The sequence below is a fragment of the Acomys russatus genome, chromosome 22 (assembly GCF_903995435.1).
Source record: "Acomys russatus chromosome 22, mAcoRus1.1, whole genome shotgun sequence".
NCBI lineage: Eukaryota > Metazoa > Chordata > Mammalia > Rodentia > Muridae > Acomys > Acomys russatus.
In genome coordinates, this window is record NC_067158.1 from 34,874,724 (window position 1) to 34,895,946 (window position 21,223).

Below are 21,223 nucleotides of genomic sequence, written 5' to 3' on the forward strand. Positions count from 1 at the left end.
TTTGGTGACAAGATTTCCTTACATTTTTAGTCACTTTCGCTTTCATACATGTCATTTCCTCTCTAGATCTCAATCTCCTTGGCCTTTCTGATTATTTGCAAATAATACTTAGCAATTATGCAAACATGATGAAAACTGATAGGGGTTTCCAAGTGGGAGACACCAAAATAGCTATAGTAGATTGAGGCAAAGAAGTTTAAATTTCTTGTCTGAATTTAAAGAAGGAAAAAAGTCACCTCCTCTACTACCCTCATTTAGTCCTGTAATATTTTACATGTAAATTTAATTTACAACGTGAAATCAAATTGGTTCTAAATTTGTCATCTCAAAAGTAGATGAACTCTGAATTATATTGAAATCTGAAATTATGAATTGAAAATGAATGTTTTCTTTGCATTGGCAAAAACTTAAGTTAAATGTGAAAGAAACTAGAAAATGAACAGATAAAAAAAAAAAAAAAAAACAAATTTCCGAACTAATATATACTTCACAGGAGCTAGGTTTATATCTTACATTGCAGCTTTGTTGTTTATGTATTTTGGTATTTTAAGCACAGTAAATGCCTCAGTCAATTCAGAATGAGGGCACTCATAATTTATAGAAATGCAAATGGAAGTCTAACTTAAAAGAGGAATCCAATATAGAAAACACATTTCTTTAAAAAGAAATGGAAATCCCATTATACATATGCAAATATTTATTGAGGTGGATAAATAAGGAAATCTGTATAATAAAGAATCTTTTTGATATTTTAACATGTATTCTCATAAAGCAAGAATGATTAGTTTCCAAGGACGGGAAAGATGGCTCTGATTAAGAACACTGTCTGCTCTTCCACAGGATCCATTTTCAAACCCACAACCATTTGTAGCTTCAGTCTGAAAGGATCCAATGCCCTCTTCTGCACTTTGTGGGTACTGGTTCTGAGCCACATGCGGTACACAGACATACATGCAGTCAAAGTAGTCAAATACACAACACAAAGCTTTCTTAAGAAAAGACTAGCTTGCCGTAGGCTGGCTATGGAGGAAGGAAGGGCAACTTCCAGACTATGGTAACTGCCAGTTGACAGTGGCATCTCCCTGAGTCACTTCTGCTGCCCCTTTTTTGTTTTGTTTCAGGGTGTGGTGGCCCATGCCTGTAATCGCAGGACTTGGGAGTCAGAGTAGACATTTTCAGGAGTTCAGGTCCAGCCAGAACGTTTGCAGTCCTTACCATATGTAAGTTCAAGGCCAGCCTAAACCAGGTAGTGGGATCTTGTCTCAAAAAAGAAGAAGAGGCTGGGTATTGTGGTGCATGTCTTTCCTTCCAACACTCTGGGAGGCAGAGGCAGCTGGATCTTGAGTTCAAAGCCAGATTGGTCTATACAGTGAGTCAGCCAGCTCCAGACAGGAGAAAAAAGAAGAAAGACGAAGGAAGAGGAGGAGGGGAAGAAGAAGAAGAAGAAGAAGAAGAAGAAGAAGAAGAAGAAGAAGAAGAAGAAGAAGAAGAAGAAGATGAAGAAGAGATTGCCCCATCTCCCTGCAACACCCTGACAGTCCAAGTCTTCACTTGCCTCATAAGCAGACAAATCACCAGGAGGGACATGGCGAAGCATTGCCTCCTGCACACCTGGTTGTGCTTCTGTCGCTGGTGCATCTCTCCGCCACATTTGTTACCGCAACGGCACATACAGAAGAAGTAGCCCACCAGGGGCATGAGGATAATGAAGAGCAGGCCCAGGATGGCGCAGACAAGAACTCCGATTTCATAGTAGGCGATCTGTAACGCAAAGGAAAGACACAGCACGCATCACGTAAAAAAACGAGAAGGACATTCCTCAGGCTGCTCCCTGCTGTGTGTGTCTCAGTGTGCATGCGTTTACGCACTTTTCCATTTAGAGGGCTCTCTGTGCTAAAGGAAGTGGGGCACTGAGTTACTAGAACGGCTTACTTTTGACTTCAAAGGCATTTTGTTTTCCAGATGGCTTAAAAAAAAAAAAAACCCTAGCTCTGCATAGTGAGCCATACACATACAGGGTGCTTTACACCAGGGAGACAGGACAAGTAGAGACTAGGAAAATCTTGAGCCATGTTGGGTGGGATGAGTTAGAAACAAACTCTATGTTTGTTTATAAAAGAATCTAAACTTTGAATAAAGTCTAGACATTCTGAATGAAGCACAAGGCCATTTCCCTTTTCGGTAAAGATACTGGGAATAATAGTATGGCTCTTATCAAGTCATTGTGAAAACTAGAGATAGTGTCTGGTTAAAGAGGAAGTGCCTAGGTAATCATTAGCCACTAGCGAGTGGAGCCTTCTATGCCATCCTTGAGGCAGACTAGTGAGTCTGAGGCTTGACAGCCTGTGTCCACATTGGTTCTGAGTTCCCTGGAGCCAGCACAACTTCCAGATAGAATCATCAGACCTTAATATGTTTTCATTCTCCTTGCTGGCTGCTCCTGGACTACATGGAACAATGTCCTGGAGGATGAAACAAACTCTCATTCCAGTCCATGCACAAAGTCACTCGCATTTCTCTTGTTTGTTTTGCTTGCTTCCCAAGCTCCCTGTTTCCCAGGCTGGTCCCAGTAGGAAAGAAAGATCCTTCCTCTCAGATCCTTCAATCACAGATGTATGTCCCCATGCCTAGTGTATGTGGGACTGAGGACAGAACCCATGCGTTCATGAATGCGAGGCAAGTGCCCGACCAACCTAACAAGGGAAGTACATCACAGATGGACACTTGATGACTAATGAACAAGTGAAACAAGACATGAGCCTTGGTCCTGCAGGCATGCGCTGAGATCAGATCTCACACCCAACTTCCTGTGTAACCCTTCACTTTCTTCCCATGAAGGGATGATGTCTGTTTTCTTTCATTACTGAAAGCCTGGCTGTCATAAACAGAGCTCAGGGCCACCACCCCTTTAGCCAGTCCACAGTGGAATATGCCACTGGCAAAAACAGCCAAACAAAACAATGGCCTTTGTTCTTGAAATCTACAAGACTAAAAGGCATCTCCTGATACAAGGCTGTGATCACGCATCATAAGGGGCTGAGTTCTCGGCCACTGAACTCTAGTCCCAGGATGTATCAGAGTTATATCTAGACCACAGTTTAGACAGGATTCGGCAATTTGTAAATTAATTTTCATGGGTCATGACTTCTGAGCACATTGTAAACTAACTTGACACAAGATGAAGGGAAGATCAAATTCGACAGCAGAGACACAGACAAAACAAATTTAAACACTGTCACAGGCAGGGGTGACACCAGGGAGAACAGAAAATGTCAAAAGAGACAACACTACTCATTGACTAAAGACAAAGAGCAACACAGAACAAAGCAGGTGCACGGTTTACCTTCAAAGCCAAGACTATATTTTCTGGCTGTGGAAATCAAAGTAGTTGAGGAGTTTGTGTGTAGCAGAGGCAGCATCAAAATAAAACAGAAAAGTCACATGAGTCATTAACCACAGCCATATTCCACATTGGAAAAAATCAAGATGGAAGGATCAACATAAGAAAAAAAAATGTACCCTGAGTGTATACTTTAGAATTAATTAGGGTCAATGAATTAGCATTAGTTAATCAAGATTAAGTAATTTTGATTAGTTCTGAAATTCACATTCAAGTTTTTGAAAACTCCATCATCCGGGAGTCTCCAGACCTGGATCCAGTGAGGAAGTGTGCCATTTCCACCTGCCCGCAGAAGCACCCTTGCCATTTGCGCCATCAGATTAGTCAGGCATGCTAGTGTTTCAAGATACATGGAAAGCAACAGTCGCAGTATTTTGCCCAGAGGTGTGAGCCAATCTGGACAATGGTTTGGCAATAAAATGGTGCGAGAGCATTGAAGGCGATGCTCTCCAGAGTCCAAGGAGGTAGTGAGCAGAAGGCAACGGGTTTCCCTCTTCAGCTGCCCCTCGGTGGACCCAACTGCCAGATGAAAATGGCTTCCACAGCACTTTCTCTCTTTGGCTTCTGTGGCCATCATTCTCCTAGTATCACTTAAACTGAGGTCCTGGGAAGGCTGTTTCTAACTACATGGTATCAACTCATTAGCCACTGAGGGGTGGGCATTTTTTGCAAGATATTTGATCCCACTGTGATGCCTGAGATGGTGAACTCTAAACACCTGTCTTTGATCCCATTGTGATCCCTGAGATTTTGAACTGTAAAAGCCTGGTTTTTTGTTTTGTTTGGTTTGAGCCCTAACACACACCTTTAATCGGAGAACTTTCTGAACACAGGATTTAATAAAGTCAAGAGGTGGAGCAAGAAACCAGGACAGGGATGGAAGAGCAGGAGGGGCTTTGAGTTAAATGGTATTTAAGACAGTGTGTAAGATGTAGAAGGAGCGTTTAGCTTTCTGCTCTTTAGCTCCTCAGCTCCTTGGCCTTTGGCTTTTTGGGCTTTGAGCTAGCAAGCCTTTGGCCCTGTTTTTTTGTTTTTGTTTTTGTTTGTGGCGTTTTCCTCCTGAGTTGTCAGCTGAGCTAGTGACCCTTTTGGGCCTTTTCCATAGGGATGTGGGCTGAGGAAGAAGATCAGCTGGGTGCTTTCTCTGCCTCTCTGAGCTAGCAGAGTTTTCACCCCTGGCATCTGGCTCCTGAGTCTTTATTGGTAAAATAGAACAATCTGGGATTTTCTTTTATGCATATATGTATGTATATGTGTATATATATATTATTAATTTATTCATGTTACATCTCAATTGTTAGCCCATCCCTTGATTTCTTTTAAAACAACAGACATTTGCATGCAGACCCATATTGGCTACCTCACTGTTCCCTTGACACCATCCTCAGAGCAGAGTAGGAAAGAGCAAGCAGCACACACTACTTACATCACGGGAGCGGGGGGGGGGGGGGGGGCGCTAAGAACAGGACAGACACCTTCTCCTGGTTTTTATTGCCCTCCACTCAACACACAGAGATCTGTCTGTGTTTCCTGGGTCTTCCACTTACACCGAACCCAAACCAAAGAAACCTTCTTCTGTTTGGGTCACAGAAGTAAATGGGGCGGGTCAGCGGTGCCTAGTGGGCTGCCCAGAGATCAGCAAGACTCCTTGATGCGTTCTGAAAACGTCGGCCACTTGCCTTCAATTGCCTGGCCTGGGTCACTTTTCTTCCTCTTCGGGCCTACTGCTCACTCACCTACCTCTTCCACACCTGACCTCTGTGCTCGCCTGGTCCCCAGCATTCCCTTAGCCATCCCCTACCTACCCACCTCCCTGTCCTCTTCACGTCTGCCAGAGTCACTACTAGTAAGGGCTTCTGCTCAGAAGCCCTTGTTTTTCTTAGTGTTGTTGTTGTTATTGTTTTTATTTGTTTTGTTTTGTTCTTGTATGTAACTTCATACCTACTTGTTGCCTTATTGCTCTTTTCCCTGGACCATGAGCTCCTACCCCTGCTTGTCCAAGAACGACCTTCCTTCTCTGTGTCATTTCTCTCATTTCAACCAAGTGTGCCCACCTAGCAGGTCCTCAACAAACCCATCAATGACACAGATGGGAGGATGCCCTGGACCAAACTGACTTAGAAAACAACCTCCCCTGATGCTCATGCTAGCTTCTAAGAATTCTCAAGAATCCTGCTTAGGGAGTTTCCCTCTCTTAGCTAAAAAACAAAACAAAACAAAAACAAACAAAACCTTAATCTTTCTTTTCAGGTAATTTTATAATGAGCCATAACTTGTTTTTCTTTAAACACCAATTTTAAAATTTCTGCTGCCAGTCAGATGGGATCTATAAAATAAGACAATAGTCCATAAAAATCCTTCGTTGAAGAAAGTTACCAATTTACAGGTAAAATAATGATTGTTTAAAGGCCTGTGTTCAAGCCACACATGGTTTTTCTAATATTTGATATTTTTTCTTTTTTCTTTCTTGCTTTGTTTTTGTTTTTGTTTTATTTTGTTGTTTTTTGAAACAATGTAGTCTTGGCTGTCCTGGACTCAATTTGTAGACCAGGCTGGCCTAGAACTCACAACAAAATGCCTGCCTCTGTCTGCCAGAGTGCTGGAATTACAGATATGCACCACTGTTCCCAGCTCATATTTGTTATTTTAAGTAATGACAAAAGGTTACCTCCTTGGAATGAACTGAGAGGTCAGACTTCGTCTGTATGATTTTTCTGATCATATCTATAAAGAAAAAAAATGACAAAATAGCAAAATTATTTTTTCAGTAAAAATATACAACACATATACACAAGGTCTATTAAGTACTTATAAATTATTTTAGGTGGACATAGCACCCTTATAATGATAGTCGTGTTTCTTAAGGTAGGTAAGTAATTGAGCCTAACATACACTGAAATTGCTAATTTTTCTTTTGTATTTATTTATTGAAGGGGTGTGGCACAATGGCAGGATAGGTACACAGTATGGACGAGGCCTGGGGCACACAGTGGAGGCCAGTGGGAAAGGTTTACTTTTCCACCCATGCTCATTTGAGGACATTTTCAAAGGACAAGCACTGGATGAAAACTGGACAAGAACCATGGCTTCCTTTGAAGCTCCTTCAAGGCAGGATTTGAGAAGCTGAGGTTCAGACTTGCCAAAGAATCCAGTGGTTGATGGGAAAACCAGGCCAGGCCAGGGCAGGGCCAAGTCTTCCCATTGCAACACTTGCTGTCCCTCATCTGTGGGGAGTGTCATATAAGCCTTTCGGAGGCTCACAGAGGATGACCAGTAAAGCATCAGTGGCTCCTAAGACCCCTTGAATGGTCCCGACCCACTGCACACAGTGTTGCTCTAAGGACTTCTAGCACACTAGTGAAGTCTCAAAATGGATCCGAGGCTAGAGTGGTGACTGTTTCCCCCATCTTTAGGGAAGTCTCCTGAGGTGACCCTGCCCCCAGCCCCATTTCCTCATAGCCACACCAACCTGATTGGTTGCTTTTGGTGCTTGAGGCTAGCATGGGATGGTCTGATTGGTTCTTCAATCATATAAAGGCTTATATACTGTACAATAAAGTTAGATCTGCATCTTGAGTCTGGTTTCTGGGATTCCGTGTGGGCTCCACCTGCTCTGCTACCACTCATATTCCCCACTCCCACCCCCTCATCCTTACCCTCATCCCTAGACTCCAACTGTACCTCAGTGCTGTGACTGCTGCTTTGTTGCTTCTCACTGACCTGTACCAACCACTAAAAGACTACCAGGAAAACAACAATGTGCTGACATGCATGCTGAAAAACAACACGAGCTCGATAGGAGTTTCTTAAAAGACAACTTTGTCTAGTGCACAGCTAAGACCTGAACCAAGGTATAAAGGTCATGTTGCGGGAACAGGACAAGGAATTCTGACAAGCTGAGTCCTTTCTTCCCACTACCTGGGAACTCAGTCTCTCTCCCCTGCAGCCATTCAACGTCACGCAGGTTTCTGGTAGAATTTCACACACACACAAACACACACACACACACACACACACACACACACACACACACAAAGGTTCTGTTATTGATTAAAGTGTTTAAATTAATGTTGATCTATGTAGTCTAATATGTTTACAAAGTTATGGGTTCTTGATGTAGGTTAGAGGGGATGTAGCACAGAAGAGCAGAGCAGAGCATAATCAAAGACCCACACTCTATCCCTAACACCTGAAGAATTAGTCCAATGGCTAGGGAGACAGCGCAACTGGTAAAGTGCTTGCCATACAAGCAAGGATGGAGACTGAGTTTGACCCCCCAGTATCCATATGAAAGGCTAGGCATACTGTCATGTAGCTGCAATCTCGGTCATGATTCCTAGGACTCGCTGGCTTGGTAGTATAGCAGAAGTGATGAGGCCTTGTTCCCATTTGGAGACCTGGTCTCAAAAGAAGTGGACAGTGTTCCTGACAACAGTACCCAAGATTATCCACTGGCCCCCTCCATGCATGCACAGTCATGGGCATTGCACACCCATGAACACACACACAGCCTCACTCACCTCCCCTAGTCTCCACACACATGTATGCACATCAAAGGCGTCAGGAAGGGGATCTCCAGCTCTCTCATCTACTTAGTCTAATATTAGGTAAGTAACCCATTGCCACAAGCACCCTCACTGGATGAGTCTTAAGTCTCAGAGGGTAGGGTTAGGGTGTTAATATCAGACAGTAAATTGGTATCTGAGGTCTGGTGTACAGTATTGTTATTCCTCATTGTAATCCATGCCAAATAGTGTGTGGGAGACTGCTGTTTTGACTCTATAATATCCACTCAAAATAAAATCCATTAAATATAAATAAATGAAATGAAACAATGTCTGAGAGCCTCACTGCATACACAAAAATGGGTCCTCACTGGACTAAGCCAGAGGTCCCCAAGTATAGTTTGGACATGGCCAGGACTAATAGGTTGAAACAAGGTGTAATTGCCCTTTTGCTAGGTTGACATTTGTATAAAGGGGCAGAGACAATAGCAGATGATGGCTGGTGACTTAGCACAAAGCCAAGTGGTAGTAGCTAATAGTCCCAGACTATTGCCATTTAATACAAAGCACATACAACAGGAAAGCTTTCTTCATAAAGCATGGAAATTGCGTTTATTCAACCGGGATCTGTGAATCCGGATCTTTTAATGAATCTGTACAAGAAAATGGAGAGTGTGCACAACACGTTGTGGTGGTATAAGCTCTTGAGAAAAAACCGCAAACACTATGCCAGTAGTCAGCTATAAGCTAAAGTAGTCATGTTTTCATGGAAGACCATTTTGTTGTGGTGGTGATTGTTCAGAGATGGAACGACAAACCATTTTCTCTTATTTGGGTGTCTTACAAATTTTTTCCCCTAAATTTCAGGAGCATAGACTGCAGTTTCAAAACAGCCAATGACAGAGCATGCTACCAATGATAAAATGGATCTCTGAAGCCAAAATTAGAATTTTGCAAAGCTTCCATTAACATGGCTGCCTGTTATGACTGATAAATATATTAAAATGAAGTGTGTTGGGACTCAAGAGATGGCTCAATGGTTAAGAGCACTGGCTGTTCCTCCAGAGGAACTTGGTTCAATTCTCAGCACCCACAATGGTGTTTCACAGCTACCTGTAGCCTTAGTCCCAGGAGACCCAATGCCTCCATGTCATTAAGTGGAGGCATCCATGGGCACATGACTGGTGCACAGACATATTCACAGGTAAAACACCCATTCACATCAAACAAACATAATGCTTTTGTAGGTGAGATATGCCAACACCTTGGAAGGTGTTGTAAGACTTATAAAATTCAGTGAATCATTTTTCAGATGAGGACATAAGCTGTTTTGAAGCCCTCCGTAGCAAGGTGGAAGACAGACAAAGGTTTTGAAAACATCAAAGATGAAAATTTCACTCACATCCCACATTGAAAACAGCTTTAAAAGATGAGCACTTATCGAGTTTGGGTACGTCAAAGAAAAATACTCAGAATTTACTGAAATGACTATGGGACTCTTTAATTATATATCTCTTCGTGTCCAGCTGTCTACACTGTCTATAACCAAAGCCATCTACTGTGACAGACTGAAATGGGACATAGACATATGAAAGCACTGACTCCCACTAAACCAGAGGTTAAAGGGATTTGGAAAATGGGGAAGCATCATGTGATCTGTAAGTCAGCACTCTTGGGCTCTTGTGGTGGTACACAGCTCTGTGGAAGGGGCTGGAGTCCTTCCGAGTTCTTCAGAGCCACTGTCTTAAAAGCCCATGGCTCAAGGGCTCCCACATGGCTCTATGCTAAGGAACTGCAGTGTTAACTTGTGTGTTAAATCGTCACTGATCAAAGGGGAAAGCCTTATTCATGCTCTACTGTAAGTTTCCATTTTCTAAAGAGAATACAATGAGATTCAAGTACAACGTAAAAACCCACAAGCAGTAGATGTGTGAATGCGTGACATTATTTAAGACACATGGATGTATTTCTTTACAGCCACAAAAGGCTTTCTGTGGACTTAAAAAAAAAAATCAACAGTCTGTCCCTGTCCAGAGCAAATTCCAGAGAAGACGAGGAGCAGATAGGTGAGTCAAGTAGGATGCTTGAGTTGAGACACAGATGGAGGCTGTTCAAATGTTAATGCTCCAGAAGCTGAGACAGGGGGATCACAAGTTCAAAGCCTCCCTGGACTACTGAGCCAATTCAAAGCTAGCCTAGGAAACTTGAGGCAATGGCTCACAATAAAAACTATGAAGAAGCTGGGGATGCAGCTCGGTGGCAGAACATCCGCCTAGCATGCACAAAGCTGCTAAGTGCCCAATACTGCCCCAAAGGCTAAATTCCTGAGAGGGCTGCTCTTGTGCAAAAGGGGGAAGACCCAGGGTATTCTGCCCCAGACACAGGTTCAACACAGCCTAGTGCTGCACATATCACATCAGCATGTCAGCATGTTTCACCGCCACTGATAGCTTTAGCACCCGGCTTTTCCTTCCTTGGCTCTTCAGGGAGAGAGAGAGAGGCAGCACGGCTGCATCACTATGTGGCCTCTTCTTCCTAGGCCGACACCAACTCTGTACCCCAGGTCTCTCGCTATTAGGTAGCAAGCAGCTTGTGTCCATAGAATGTGAAAAGATGGATGTTTATGACTGCCGTTCCCAGGCCTGGCCTCTGTATCCAACCACAGCCTTCATCTTTGTCCGCATCCTCCATCTCTGTAAAGTGTGGTAGATTCACAGAAACTCCTGAATCATAGGGAGACAAAGTAGAATCCCCAGACCAGTTTCCCTCTACACTGGTCCTGAGCCTGTAGAAGCAAATGATTCTTACTGAGCCAGGCTTAATGGCTCATGCCTATAATCACAGCAGTTGAGAGGCTGAAGGAAAATGACTTGGGGCTATCCTGAGCAAAGCAATGGGTTGCATGCCAGCCTGGGCTAAAGGCTGAAAGCATGTCTTTAAAGGCAAAAGAGAAGGTGGTGACAAGACGGCTTAGTAGACAATGGCGCTCACCACCAAACTTGCAGACCCGAGTTTGATCTCTAAGACCCACGTGGTAGAGGGGGAAAAAAACCAAATCCTACAGCTGCCTTCTAACTTCCACATGTATGTTATGATGCACAAACATACAGGCACATGTGCACACATACACATATAATTTTAAAAAGACGAACCCCCCAAAAAAATCACTAAAATTGAGGGTTGAGGTAAATGGCATCACCGAGCTGTACTAAAGTAAGCTATCCCCTGTTAAGCCTTCCCTCTGGTATGCTTCTTGCCACAGTTTGAATGTGATTTGTCTCCTAAATCTGTGTTGAAGTTGACTCCACTATGCAATATTAGGATGAAGGACCTTTAAGAAAGGATTGGGGCTCAGCTTTTTTGTTTCATTTTGTTTTAAACTTTTTACTGGTTCTCTGTGAATTTCCCATCATGCATCCCTAAGGGGCTCAGCTTTTAAGCACACTACATGTGTCTTGCAATGGGTCACCTTGCCTCAACTCCATCCTCTGCCGGCAGGAAGGCCAGCACCAGCTGCGGTCTTTTAACCTTGGATCAGAACCAGGAATCAAACTGATTTTCTTACTGAGTCATGCCAACTGAAATACGGCGTCATGAGCTATAAGACCCCTCCTCTAGCTGTGACTTTCCTGCCAGTCCTGACCAAGCAAAAGTGAGAAAACCCTCATTTTTCCTCAGATGATGGCATATGCAGATGTGCCACGTGTAGACTTTGATGACGCCAACAGATCGGCACAAATGTAAAAAGGAAGACTTCAAGTCATCCTCATTCAGAATCTCAACTCACGGAGCCATAAACTAGAATGCATAAAAAAATCCATTGGAAATTATAAAAATCACTTTAAAGTGTAGTCATAAATTACCCCTCCCACCTGCCATGTCCAAACAGTGGAGCTTCAAAAGCATTTCCCAGTCACACTCAAGAGGCAAGGGACCAGTTCATTTGACTGACTTGAGAGGATCAGGCGTTTATTGAACTTTACACTCTTCCACAGTAACCTCCAAACATTGTGAAGAACTGCTTGGATCTATCTGGTTTTTGTCTGCGCGCGCGTGTATGTGTGGGTATGTGTGTGAACTGTGTGAAAGCAGTACCCATATTGGCCAAAAGAGGGCATTGGATCCCCTGGAACTGCAGTTAGAGAGGATTGTAAGCTGCTGTTCATATGTTGGGAATCAACTGAGGGTCCTCTGGAAGGCAGCCAGGTGCTCTCAACAGCTGGTCTCCTGACAATGTGATTTCTCTGTTCCAAGCCAAGGGCAGCAGCCGGGTCTCAGGCAGTGCAAGGGGAGGAGTGTGGACATCCAACTCTGAAGAGGGCTGAACTTGATGAGGATGTTGTCAAGGTCATTTTCCAGCAGTCCTAATGGGTTAAATATGTCTGCCATCCCTAGCAATGACATATGTGTCTGCTACTGAACTCCCACTTCCTATGGCTGGTATGGCTGAAGTGAGCTGGTCCAAATTCCTGCTACATCTCTGCTGGACTTTGCAGCTTTGTGTAACGAAAAGCCTGAGTGAGACCAATCAGATCCCAACATCAACCCAACTAAGCCTGGGATTGTTTGGTTGTTTTGTTTGTTTTGTTTTTTAATACAGAGATCTGTGCTTCTGACATTTAGAAGCCAGGTCAGGTTTATCAGACTTATCAAGTGTAGGCTCCCACTTCTAAGTTCATAATCAGTTTGGTCAGGGGGAGCCTCTTTCCCTTTCTCTAAAGTACAATGGCCTGCAACAATGTTAACCTATGGTCCTGTCACTCAGGAGGCCAAGGAAGGAACTTCAGATTAGGAGTTTGAAGCAGTTTGAAAAACGGGGGTGGGAAGAGTTAGAATGGGGGTGTGCGGACGGCAACAACTTTTGATTATTTTTCTTACTCTTGTCGGCTCATGACCATATCTAATATGTAAGTATTTCCGGGTGGTGGTGGCGCACTTGAGAGGCAGAGGCAGGCAGAATTCCATGAGTTCAAGGACAGCCTAGTCTCCGAGCCCAGTTCCAGGACAGCCAGGGTTTTTTACCAGATTAACCGAGTAACTTGCTCTCTAGACGAACAGCTCAGGGTTACTCTTGCTGCAGTAAAACGCCAAGACCCAAAGCAAGTTGTGAAGAGTAGAGTGTATTTGGCTGATACATCCTGATCACATGCATAGAGGGAAGCCGAGGCAGAAACTCAAACCAGGCAACAATCTGGGGGCCTGAACTGATGCAGAGGCTGCTGGAGGGGTGCTGCTTACTGTCCTGATCCCCATGCTCACTCAGCTAGCTTTTTGACAGAACCCAGGACCACCAGCCCAGGGTGGGCACCCAGCCCCACAAGGGGTGAAGCCCTCCCCATCAATCACTAATTAAGAGCACGCCCTACAGGTTTGTCTGCAGCCAGATCTTAGGGAAGCATACTTCTAGCTGAGGTTCCCTCCTCTCGGATAACTCTAGCTTATGTCAAGTTGACATAAAACTAACCAGTTTAATAAATAATGAAGAAAAACGGCTATGGAGGAAGTTCTGCTTGTGAAATCATCTGGGACTAATCTGGCCCTTTTAGCCTCTGCCAACTTTGTGTTCACACCCATTCGTTACTGTACCTGGACCCGCTCCGCATGCTGTCTGATCCAAGCCAGGTTGTTACTGGGCTACACTTCAGTCATCCCCACCTCCTTTAAAGGAAGCTATGAAAGCTGTACAGGCCTTCGGAAGATTTCTGGTGTCTCCCTGGAGCTGGACAGAGGGCTGGGGAGCCTCTGTAATTTATAAAGATTCTGCAGGGGAGCTGGCTCCTCCTGTTGCCTTCTGCGGCTCCAATAAGGCAGCCCATGGTGAGTCCAGGATAAGGACCACTGCAAATGCACTCATGGACTCCCACATGTGCATCCTCCTCTAAAACATCCCTGGAGAGGATAATTCCACGGCCAGCCTTTGTCTCTGCTCTTCGTGGGGAAAACTATGCCTGGGAGACCTCTGAAAGACATGTGTTTTCAGTTAAGTGTTTAATCTGCACCGGAGACCACGTGATGTTAATGACAGGGCCATGGGCCTGTGAACCAAATAAATTCATTTTGTCATATGCAACAAAGGCTTGACAGAGAGAAAGGCCTTTTTTAAGCTTTTAACTTTTCAAATAACTTCATTGGAATATTATTTCCTATCCAGCCCAACTTCAAACTGAAAACAAAAGAATATAATATAATTCCTGATGGACTACAGTTAAAAACTCTAGTCCCTGTGCATGTAAAATCGTATTTGACTGTATCTCATGCAGGAGAAGTGACCTGGAGCAATCTTCACAGTATCTCAGCATGAAGCATGCCGTTTGCTATGAAATCTAACATTGTGCCAGTGATAGCCTTCGCAGTGCTGAGTGAGAGCTACTTGTGCTCTTTAAATTAATCCATATGTAGAAGGAGAAGGGGGGGAGGGAAGGAGTGAGTGGGAAGTATTTTAACCACACATCAGTCCACTTGAAATGTCCGGAGGATAGTAAACACCTGCCCTGGTGTTCCTGATTCTCTGTCTTAAGAGATTAATTCCTTCAATTCCAACTCCCTAGGAGGTCTTAGAGGAAAAGAGGCACAGAGCAGAGTCGACTTGCTGTGCACCTACCAAATCACCAAGCTTCCTGCTCCAGGAAGCAAGAACAGGTCATAAAATGAGCCAGAACTGGCTTCTAGCCCTGCCTCCAGCACTAACAGGCCATGTGACTGGTTGGAATATATGTCAAATGGTAGACTCTCCCCTCTACAGTAACAAGAGACTCACTGCTTCCTTATGACTGTTTTCAGAAAGATCTCAAGTGACAGTGGCCCCCTCCCAGAATCCTCCCTGTAACCTTGCAGATGACGCTGAGGCTACTCGTGGCTGGTGAGGCTTAGCAAAGCCTCGTTGGGGCCCCCAAACTCAAGTTAGGGTGGTTTTAATGCCGGCACCCATTCCTTTTTCTACTGTGCACCCTGTGTGGATCCCAACTCCTGATTCTAACATCGCATGTGAAGGAGCCATTCACTTGAGTTCTGTACTTTAATTTCATCTGAGGAAAAAGGAAGTGATAATTTACCTTATAGAACTACTCTTGGCAGCACACGTGTGTAAAGCACCTGGGATAGTGTCTGACACTAGTCAGTGTTCCAGAGCTGGCAGTTGGTGATGGCTGAAGCGACTGTCCAAGGCTCCAGACGGACAGTTCTCTGAGCTCTTCAATCCAAGATAACTACTGCCAAACGTCATCTACTCACAACCAGTCAGAGCCTGAGATTGGGAGAGGACGGATTTTGGGCTTTAACTCCGGTTCTTCATTTACAGATTTCTGTACAGGGTCACTTAAAGAGCCTGTCACCTCCCCTTCTACCCTAAAAGTCCCTCACACGGTGCAATCTCATTCTCGGAAATGTTTAACTAGCCCACATGTTTTCAGTCCCTGTACTGGGAACAAAGGCCTCAGAGCTGAAGAGATGGTTAATGGACTTTCAGAGTCCCCATAATGTAACAGCAGGGATGGTGTGTAGCAGGATGCAAGCCCACACGGGTCAATATGAGCAGGTGCAGGAGAAAGACCTGTTAGAGCAGCAGGCAACATGAGAGCCGAAGGTAACGGGATGAAATGACGTCACAGCACTGACAGACTGAAAGCACCTGGAACTGCTTCAGTCCAAGTCCAACACAGGAGATGAGGAAAGGCAGGAAATCAGTGTCCCAGTTGAGAGCTAAGAATTCTAGTCCTTCCGCTTAAAGGCAGTGCAGCCTTAGTCCAGGTGGCCTTGAGCTTAGGGACTCTGGGCCCTGGTTTCCTCATCTGCACATGCCATGCTGTTATTACCAGCAGCATCCTGTTGAGAGCACTGGCAACCATCAAGGAATAATTAGCTCTGAACTTCTGAAGGGCTCTACAGACTGTACCGTGCACCTACTGTGTGCCAGGTCTGCAATGAGCACAGCTGAGCTGACTACGTCCTAAGACAGCTGAGGGACGATGTCAAGTGGGACAAGTAAGTCTTCCTCCAGACAGTGCTCTCAGAGTCAGACTCCGGACAGGCTTAGCAAAGCCACGGTGGCTGCCTAGATGAGAGCCAGGGCAGGGCAATCTTCAGAGATGAGGTGATTGTTGTTCCAGACAAGCAAATTGACTTCTGAAGCTCCACTTCATGAGCCAGCATTGAAACAACCTCCCCCGCCCTCCTCCACCTCCCACCCCTGACCCCTGTACTATTCCTCCTGGTGCTGGGAAGAGACTTAGAAACTTAGAACCAGAGAGGGAGGGGAAAGAGCCCGGTGGTCCTGTGGCAATGCCTGCGTTAGCTCCAGTGTAGGCATAAGTGCTTGTCTTGGATCAATTCCACAGGAAGTTCCTGAATGCCAGAAAAGAGAAGCCCAAATGGGTGCTGGCAGAGGATGTGCCTGGCGAACGCAAGGCCACAGGCTCCTTGTCAGGAAAAGGGGGGAAGCAGAAACAGTGAAGGGAAGGAAGGGGAGAAAGGAGGTAAAGAAAGCATGAGGGAAGGGAAGGAAAGGACAGGGAGAAAGGAGAGAAGGAGCAAGAAGGAGAGGAAAAGGAGGGAAAGAGAAGAGTAAGGGAGGAAAGGTTGAGAAGAGGAGGGAGGGAAAAGGAAGGGCAGGGCCACCACCTGCTTTCCGTGTCAACAATGAAGTGAGCCAAGTTCAGTAGGATGCTGTCAGTCTACTAGGCCTGTGTCCTGGCTATGGGATGGAAGCGTGTGAGGAAAGAAAGAAATGGTGTATGATCCCAGAGTCTGTCAGCTGCTGAGGTGGCTGAGCCTGAGAAGGCCTCCTGGGACAGCAGACACACATGGCCTTTCTCTACTGTGGCTCCACAGTTCTAGGCGCCTCCAGCCTGATTCACTTCACTCTCAGGCTCCAGAATCCCAAGGGCTGCTTAGCATACTCACATCACAGTGCAGTTCTTGGGAAACGCTGAGGTTGGAGGTTTACCCTCATTCCTATAGCACAATACTAGAACATTCAAGACACAGCAGAAAGGCGGCAAAGTGGAGAATCGCCACTTTACATCCACGACAGTGACTGTGCTGTTCAGTTTTCTGCTGCTATAAAAATTACCCAAGGGACTGCCTGAGACGGGACAAGGTTTGGTTCTGGCTCATGTGGCGGTTGCAGTCCAAAGTGAGGCTACGGCTCTGTGGCTGTGAAAAACCAGCACAGAGGCAGGGACAGTGACAGAGTAAAAACATTCACCTCACAGAACAGAGAAGAAAGGGAGGAGCCAGAGCCCCACTGACCCAGTGACCTAAAGACCCAGCATTAGCCGTGACTGGTACATCCTCCATCAATTTCCACCCTAGGACCAAGCTTTTGGTCGTGTCAACGTTCAGGGGACAGTCAAGACCCAAACAGTATCAGTGAGGGCTGACTAAAACAATGAGAAGCTACAAACCCTAAGCAGGCAATGGGCTGTTGGAGAGCAGGGTAGGATATGGAAACATTTGAGGACAAAGCTAATATATACCACCGGCCACCCTGAAATTTGCTCTGTAAGCCAGATTGGCCTCAAACTCAGATGTCCACCTGCCTCTGCTCCCAAGTGCTAGGATTAAAGGTGCGTGCCACCATACCTGACACACACACACACATATGTGTGTATATTTATGTACATAAACACACATGTATATATGTGTACATATATTTTTTAAATTTATTTAAGGTAGGGTCTCACTGTGTAACACTGGCTGACTTAGGACTCACTATAAAGACCCAGCTGGCCTCTAACTCAGAGATTCATCTGCCTCTGATGGAATTAAAGACATGGGCCATCACACTCCATCCCCCTCCCAAAAATATAAAAATTTTAGAAGGGCCAGCTAGATGGCCCAACAGTAAAGGTACTTGCCTTACCACCAAGCCTGATAACCTGAGTTCAATCCCCATGACCTACATAGTAGAAGGAAAGAATCAATCCTGACTGGCTGTCTTCAGACCTCCTGTGTGTGTGTGTGTGTGTGTGTGTGTGTGTGTGTGTGTGTGTGTGTGTGTGTGAACCATCTTAAGCAAATATCTAACTTTCTTTCACCCTTGCGCCTCCTGATGTGGTCCCATGGGGGGCATAATGCAGTAGCACCCTCTCAAATTGCTTCATTTGGATTAAAACTATAAAGGCACGATAGGGAAATCTTGAGAACTGTAAATAGGAACTGTGTGTGTGGCTGATGAAAGTGCATGTTAAATGTCACGGGAGTCATGTTTCCGCTTGTTTGCGTGGGAGAATGACTTCTGAGATGCACACTGGAGCATTAAGCTGTGCGGCGAAATCTCCCAACAAGCAGTCCAGGTAAAGTTAGTGCCCATCTGAGCTATTGTTGCAAAGCTGCTAAAGGTTTAAAATGTCAAACTACAGTACAGAGACAAAAGATAACAAGGCCTTGGGCTTCTTCCCTGCAATCACTTTGCCTGTTCTGTGATGGTTAATTGGGGTAACAAATACTGGGCTTAGAAACAACACCTGTGACATCACTGTCCTTGGAATTTTCTAGAGAGGATTATCTGTGGAGGAAGACCTACGGCGGAAGTTAGTGGCACCATTGCATGTGCTGGGACCCATGTCTGGATGAAACTGAATGAAAAGGAGAAAAGTGGGGGGGGGGAATAGGGGGATGGGGAGGGGGTTGCTAAGCTCTTTCATTCTTTGTCTATGCTTCCAGACCTGTCCGCATGTGAGTCAGCAGCCACCTGCTGCCCCTTACAGGCCCTGCCACCTTGCCTCCCTGCCACGGTGTATGGCTGAACTGTGAGCCAGGATGCACTTCTCTTCTGACATCCTTTATGTCAGAGAGTCTGTTCCAGGGAAGAGAGAAGCACCCAGTTAGCCAGTTCGGTGAGTCTCCCGGTTTATCAGGCTCACAGCGTTCTGACTCTGGTTTATCATTTCCTTCCTTGCCTGCTGGCAAAGAGGGAAGCAGTCAAGAGGTAACTGAGAAAATATGGGTGTGAAAATTAATAGCAACACAGGCGGTGGTGTGGTGCAGGCAATACAAGATGTCACATTCTTTCAAGGTTGGCTGTTGTGGTTGAAGGGAAATGAGGCGCCACTTGGCGTTTGTCTCAGGTGCTTCAGCAAAGACAAATGGGAGGCCAAAACACCGCTACAAGCCTAGAGGAAACAACTATGAAACTCCAGGGCATTTTCCACCTGGCAAGCAGTGAATGGTAAAGTATTGCATTCTTACTGCTGGTTTTGGGAAAGCTTGAAACTTAACAGAGTTGGGGCGCTGGAGAGATGGCTCTTCTAGAGGTCCTGAGTTCAATTCCCAGCAACCACATGATGCCTCAAAAAAAAAAAAATCTGTAATGGAATCTGATGCCTTCTTCTGGTGTGTGTTTAATGATAGATAACTCATATACATAAGAATAAATATTAAAAAAAAAAAAAGAAACTTAACAGAGTTAAGAAGTTAGGGCAAGTCTTAGTTGCCTCACATTTTGTCATCTAGTTCAGACTTTCATCAAAGTGGGCTGACCTTTAATAAAGTCAGCCTCTCACAAGTCCTTTGGCCTGGCCTCTCCCATCTACTTCACACAGTGCTCATAAATACACCAATTTATGTATAGCTGTGTACACAGCCTCCATTAGTTGTCACTAAGTTGTTTATCCTGTGACCAGAGCCCGCCAACTCACATCAAAGCAAGTACAGACGCTGTGGGGGGAGCAACCACAAAAGGCAAAGTGATAACTTGGTTTGTGCAAGACAGTCCTGGTTTATAGTCACAGTCCTGCCTTAATCATTGCTAACACATTTGTTCCCTCTTAAACTGTCTCACTGCATATAAGAAACTACATAGTTACTGTAACCGAGTAACTTGGAATTCAAATTTCAGCTCTGACTTTTTGGGTTGTGTATTTGGTCCAGCCTCAAAAAGTATTTAACCTCCCTTAGCCTGTCAAACGGAGATAATACACATCATTAAAAACATAAGACCTTAGCAGCAAAGTCCCTTAAAGCCCCACTGATCCAGCCACATCTGGGCCCTTAAATAGGCCGGCTCATTCCTTCTCTGAGGCTTGCCAATGTTACACTTTAGACGGTTTGCCCTCCCTACTCCTCAAAGTTAAATTTGAGGTGCTCAGCGGGCTCCTCTACCACTAAAAGCTTATAACTGGTTACTCATCTGTGTCATTCCACAGTCCCTTGTCCTATGTCCACTACTTACTCAGCATCAACACATCTTGTTTCGGCCATCGATGAAACTGTTTATTCCTTAAGGAAGAAAATGTTCTCTCTCCTTCATAAATCCCATAGCCCCAACCCAGGGCTACGCACCTGTGCCAAGTGCTCCCCAGAACTTGCCTGCCCTAAACAAGACATGTGAGCGAGAGCCAAGAAACTGGCATTGTCTAAGCGGGAGCACTTTCCTTAAGAACAACAATAACAATCTAGAAATAGAAACATGGTGCGTAAAAATCTACGTTTTCTGTCATTGTGTTTCTTTAGGCCTTTGCCCCCATGGCTTCCTTATTAAGCCACGCAGGTGGATGGGATGGATAATCAAAAAGCTTCTTACGTACTTAAAATACAACAGCAAATCATTGAACTCCAGGCATTGAGCATCCACTAAAACCTGATTTCCTTACACCTCTAAGTGTGTGTTATCAGACTGGCTTGGAAATGTGAAGCACTTTTTGTTTTAAGTTTCATATATAATGATAATATTGAATCTTCAAGTGTAGACACAGGGAGCCCTGTGGGTAAATGTCTTAAAACTTGATGAATTTAGATATTTGGGGTTTTTTTTCTACATCATATCTTGATTTGCAGTCCATGTGGGAATATGGTATGATTTGAACTTTTTTTTTTTTTTTTGACTTGAACTTTTTAAACCAACAACACAATAGTTTGAAAACCCGCACATCAGATGCACACAGTTATCTACAAGTGAACATATACCTTATATGTATATTCTATACATTCTATAGGAACATATACTTTCTATAAAATTAGAATAAATTGCTATGTCTGCTGTGCTTGAGATTAATAACACTGCAAGAAAAAATGGCAGTGAGCTTCTGTAGTCAACAAAGCATGTCAATGTAGCAGGAGTTTGCGCTGTATTCCGAGCACCAGAAATTCAACTGGGAATGACACAGGAGACAACCTGCCTCTCTGTGCTCAGAGTCCTGCAGAGCCCAACATCCCCAAACCACACGCCCACACTTCACCCTCTCCCACCCCTGCTTCTCTTTCTGCTCTCTTGCCCCATTAGCTGACACTGAAGGCATAATCTTAAAGCTGCAAGCTTCATCTCCCAAGGGCTGATGCACCCTGTAAAAGAAAGCAACTGGATGTTTTTTATCTCCCCTAA

At 44.8% G+C, this 21,223-nt stretch overlaps 1 protein-coding gene across 1 annotated transcript in view; it reads right to left on the bottom strand.

The window, feature by feature from the left end:
- Prom1 (prominin 1) overlaps positions 1-21,223 on the bottom strand; it is an 88,415-nt gene that overhangs the window by 51,996 nt on the left and 15,196 nt on the right. The window contains exons 2-4 of the mRNA XM_051164890.1: positions 6,069-6,124; positions 3,344-3,370; positions 1,556-1,761 (exon numbers count right to left, since the gene is read on the bottom strand). Coding sequence (XP_051020847.1) covers positions 1,556-1,761; positions 3,344-3,370; positions 6,069-6,124 — 289 coding nt within the window. The remainder of the gene's footprint in view (positions 1-1,555; positions 1,762-3,343; positions 3,371-6,068; positions 6,125-21,223) is intronic.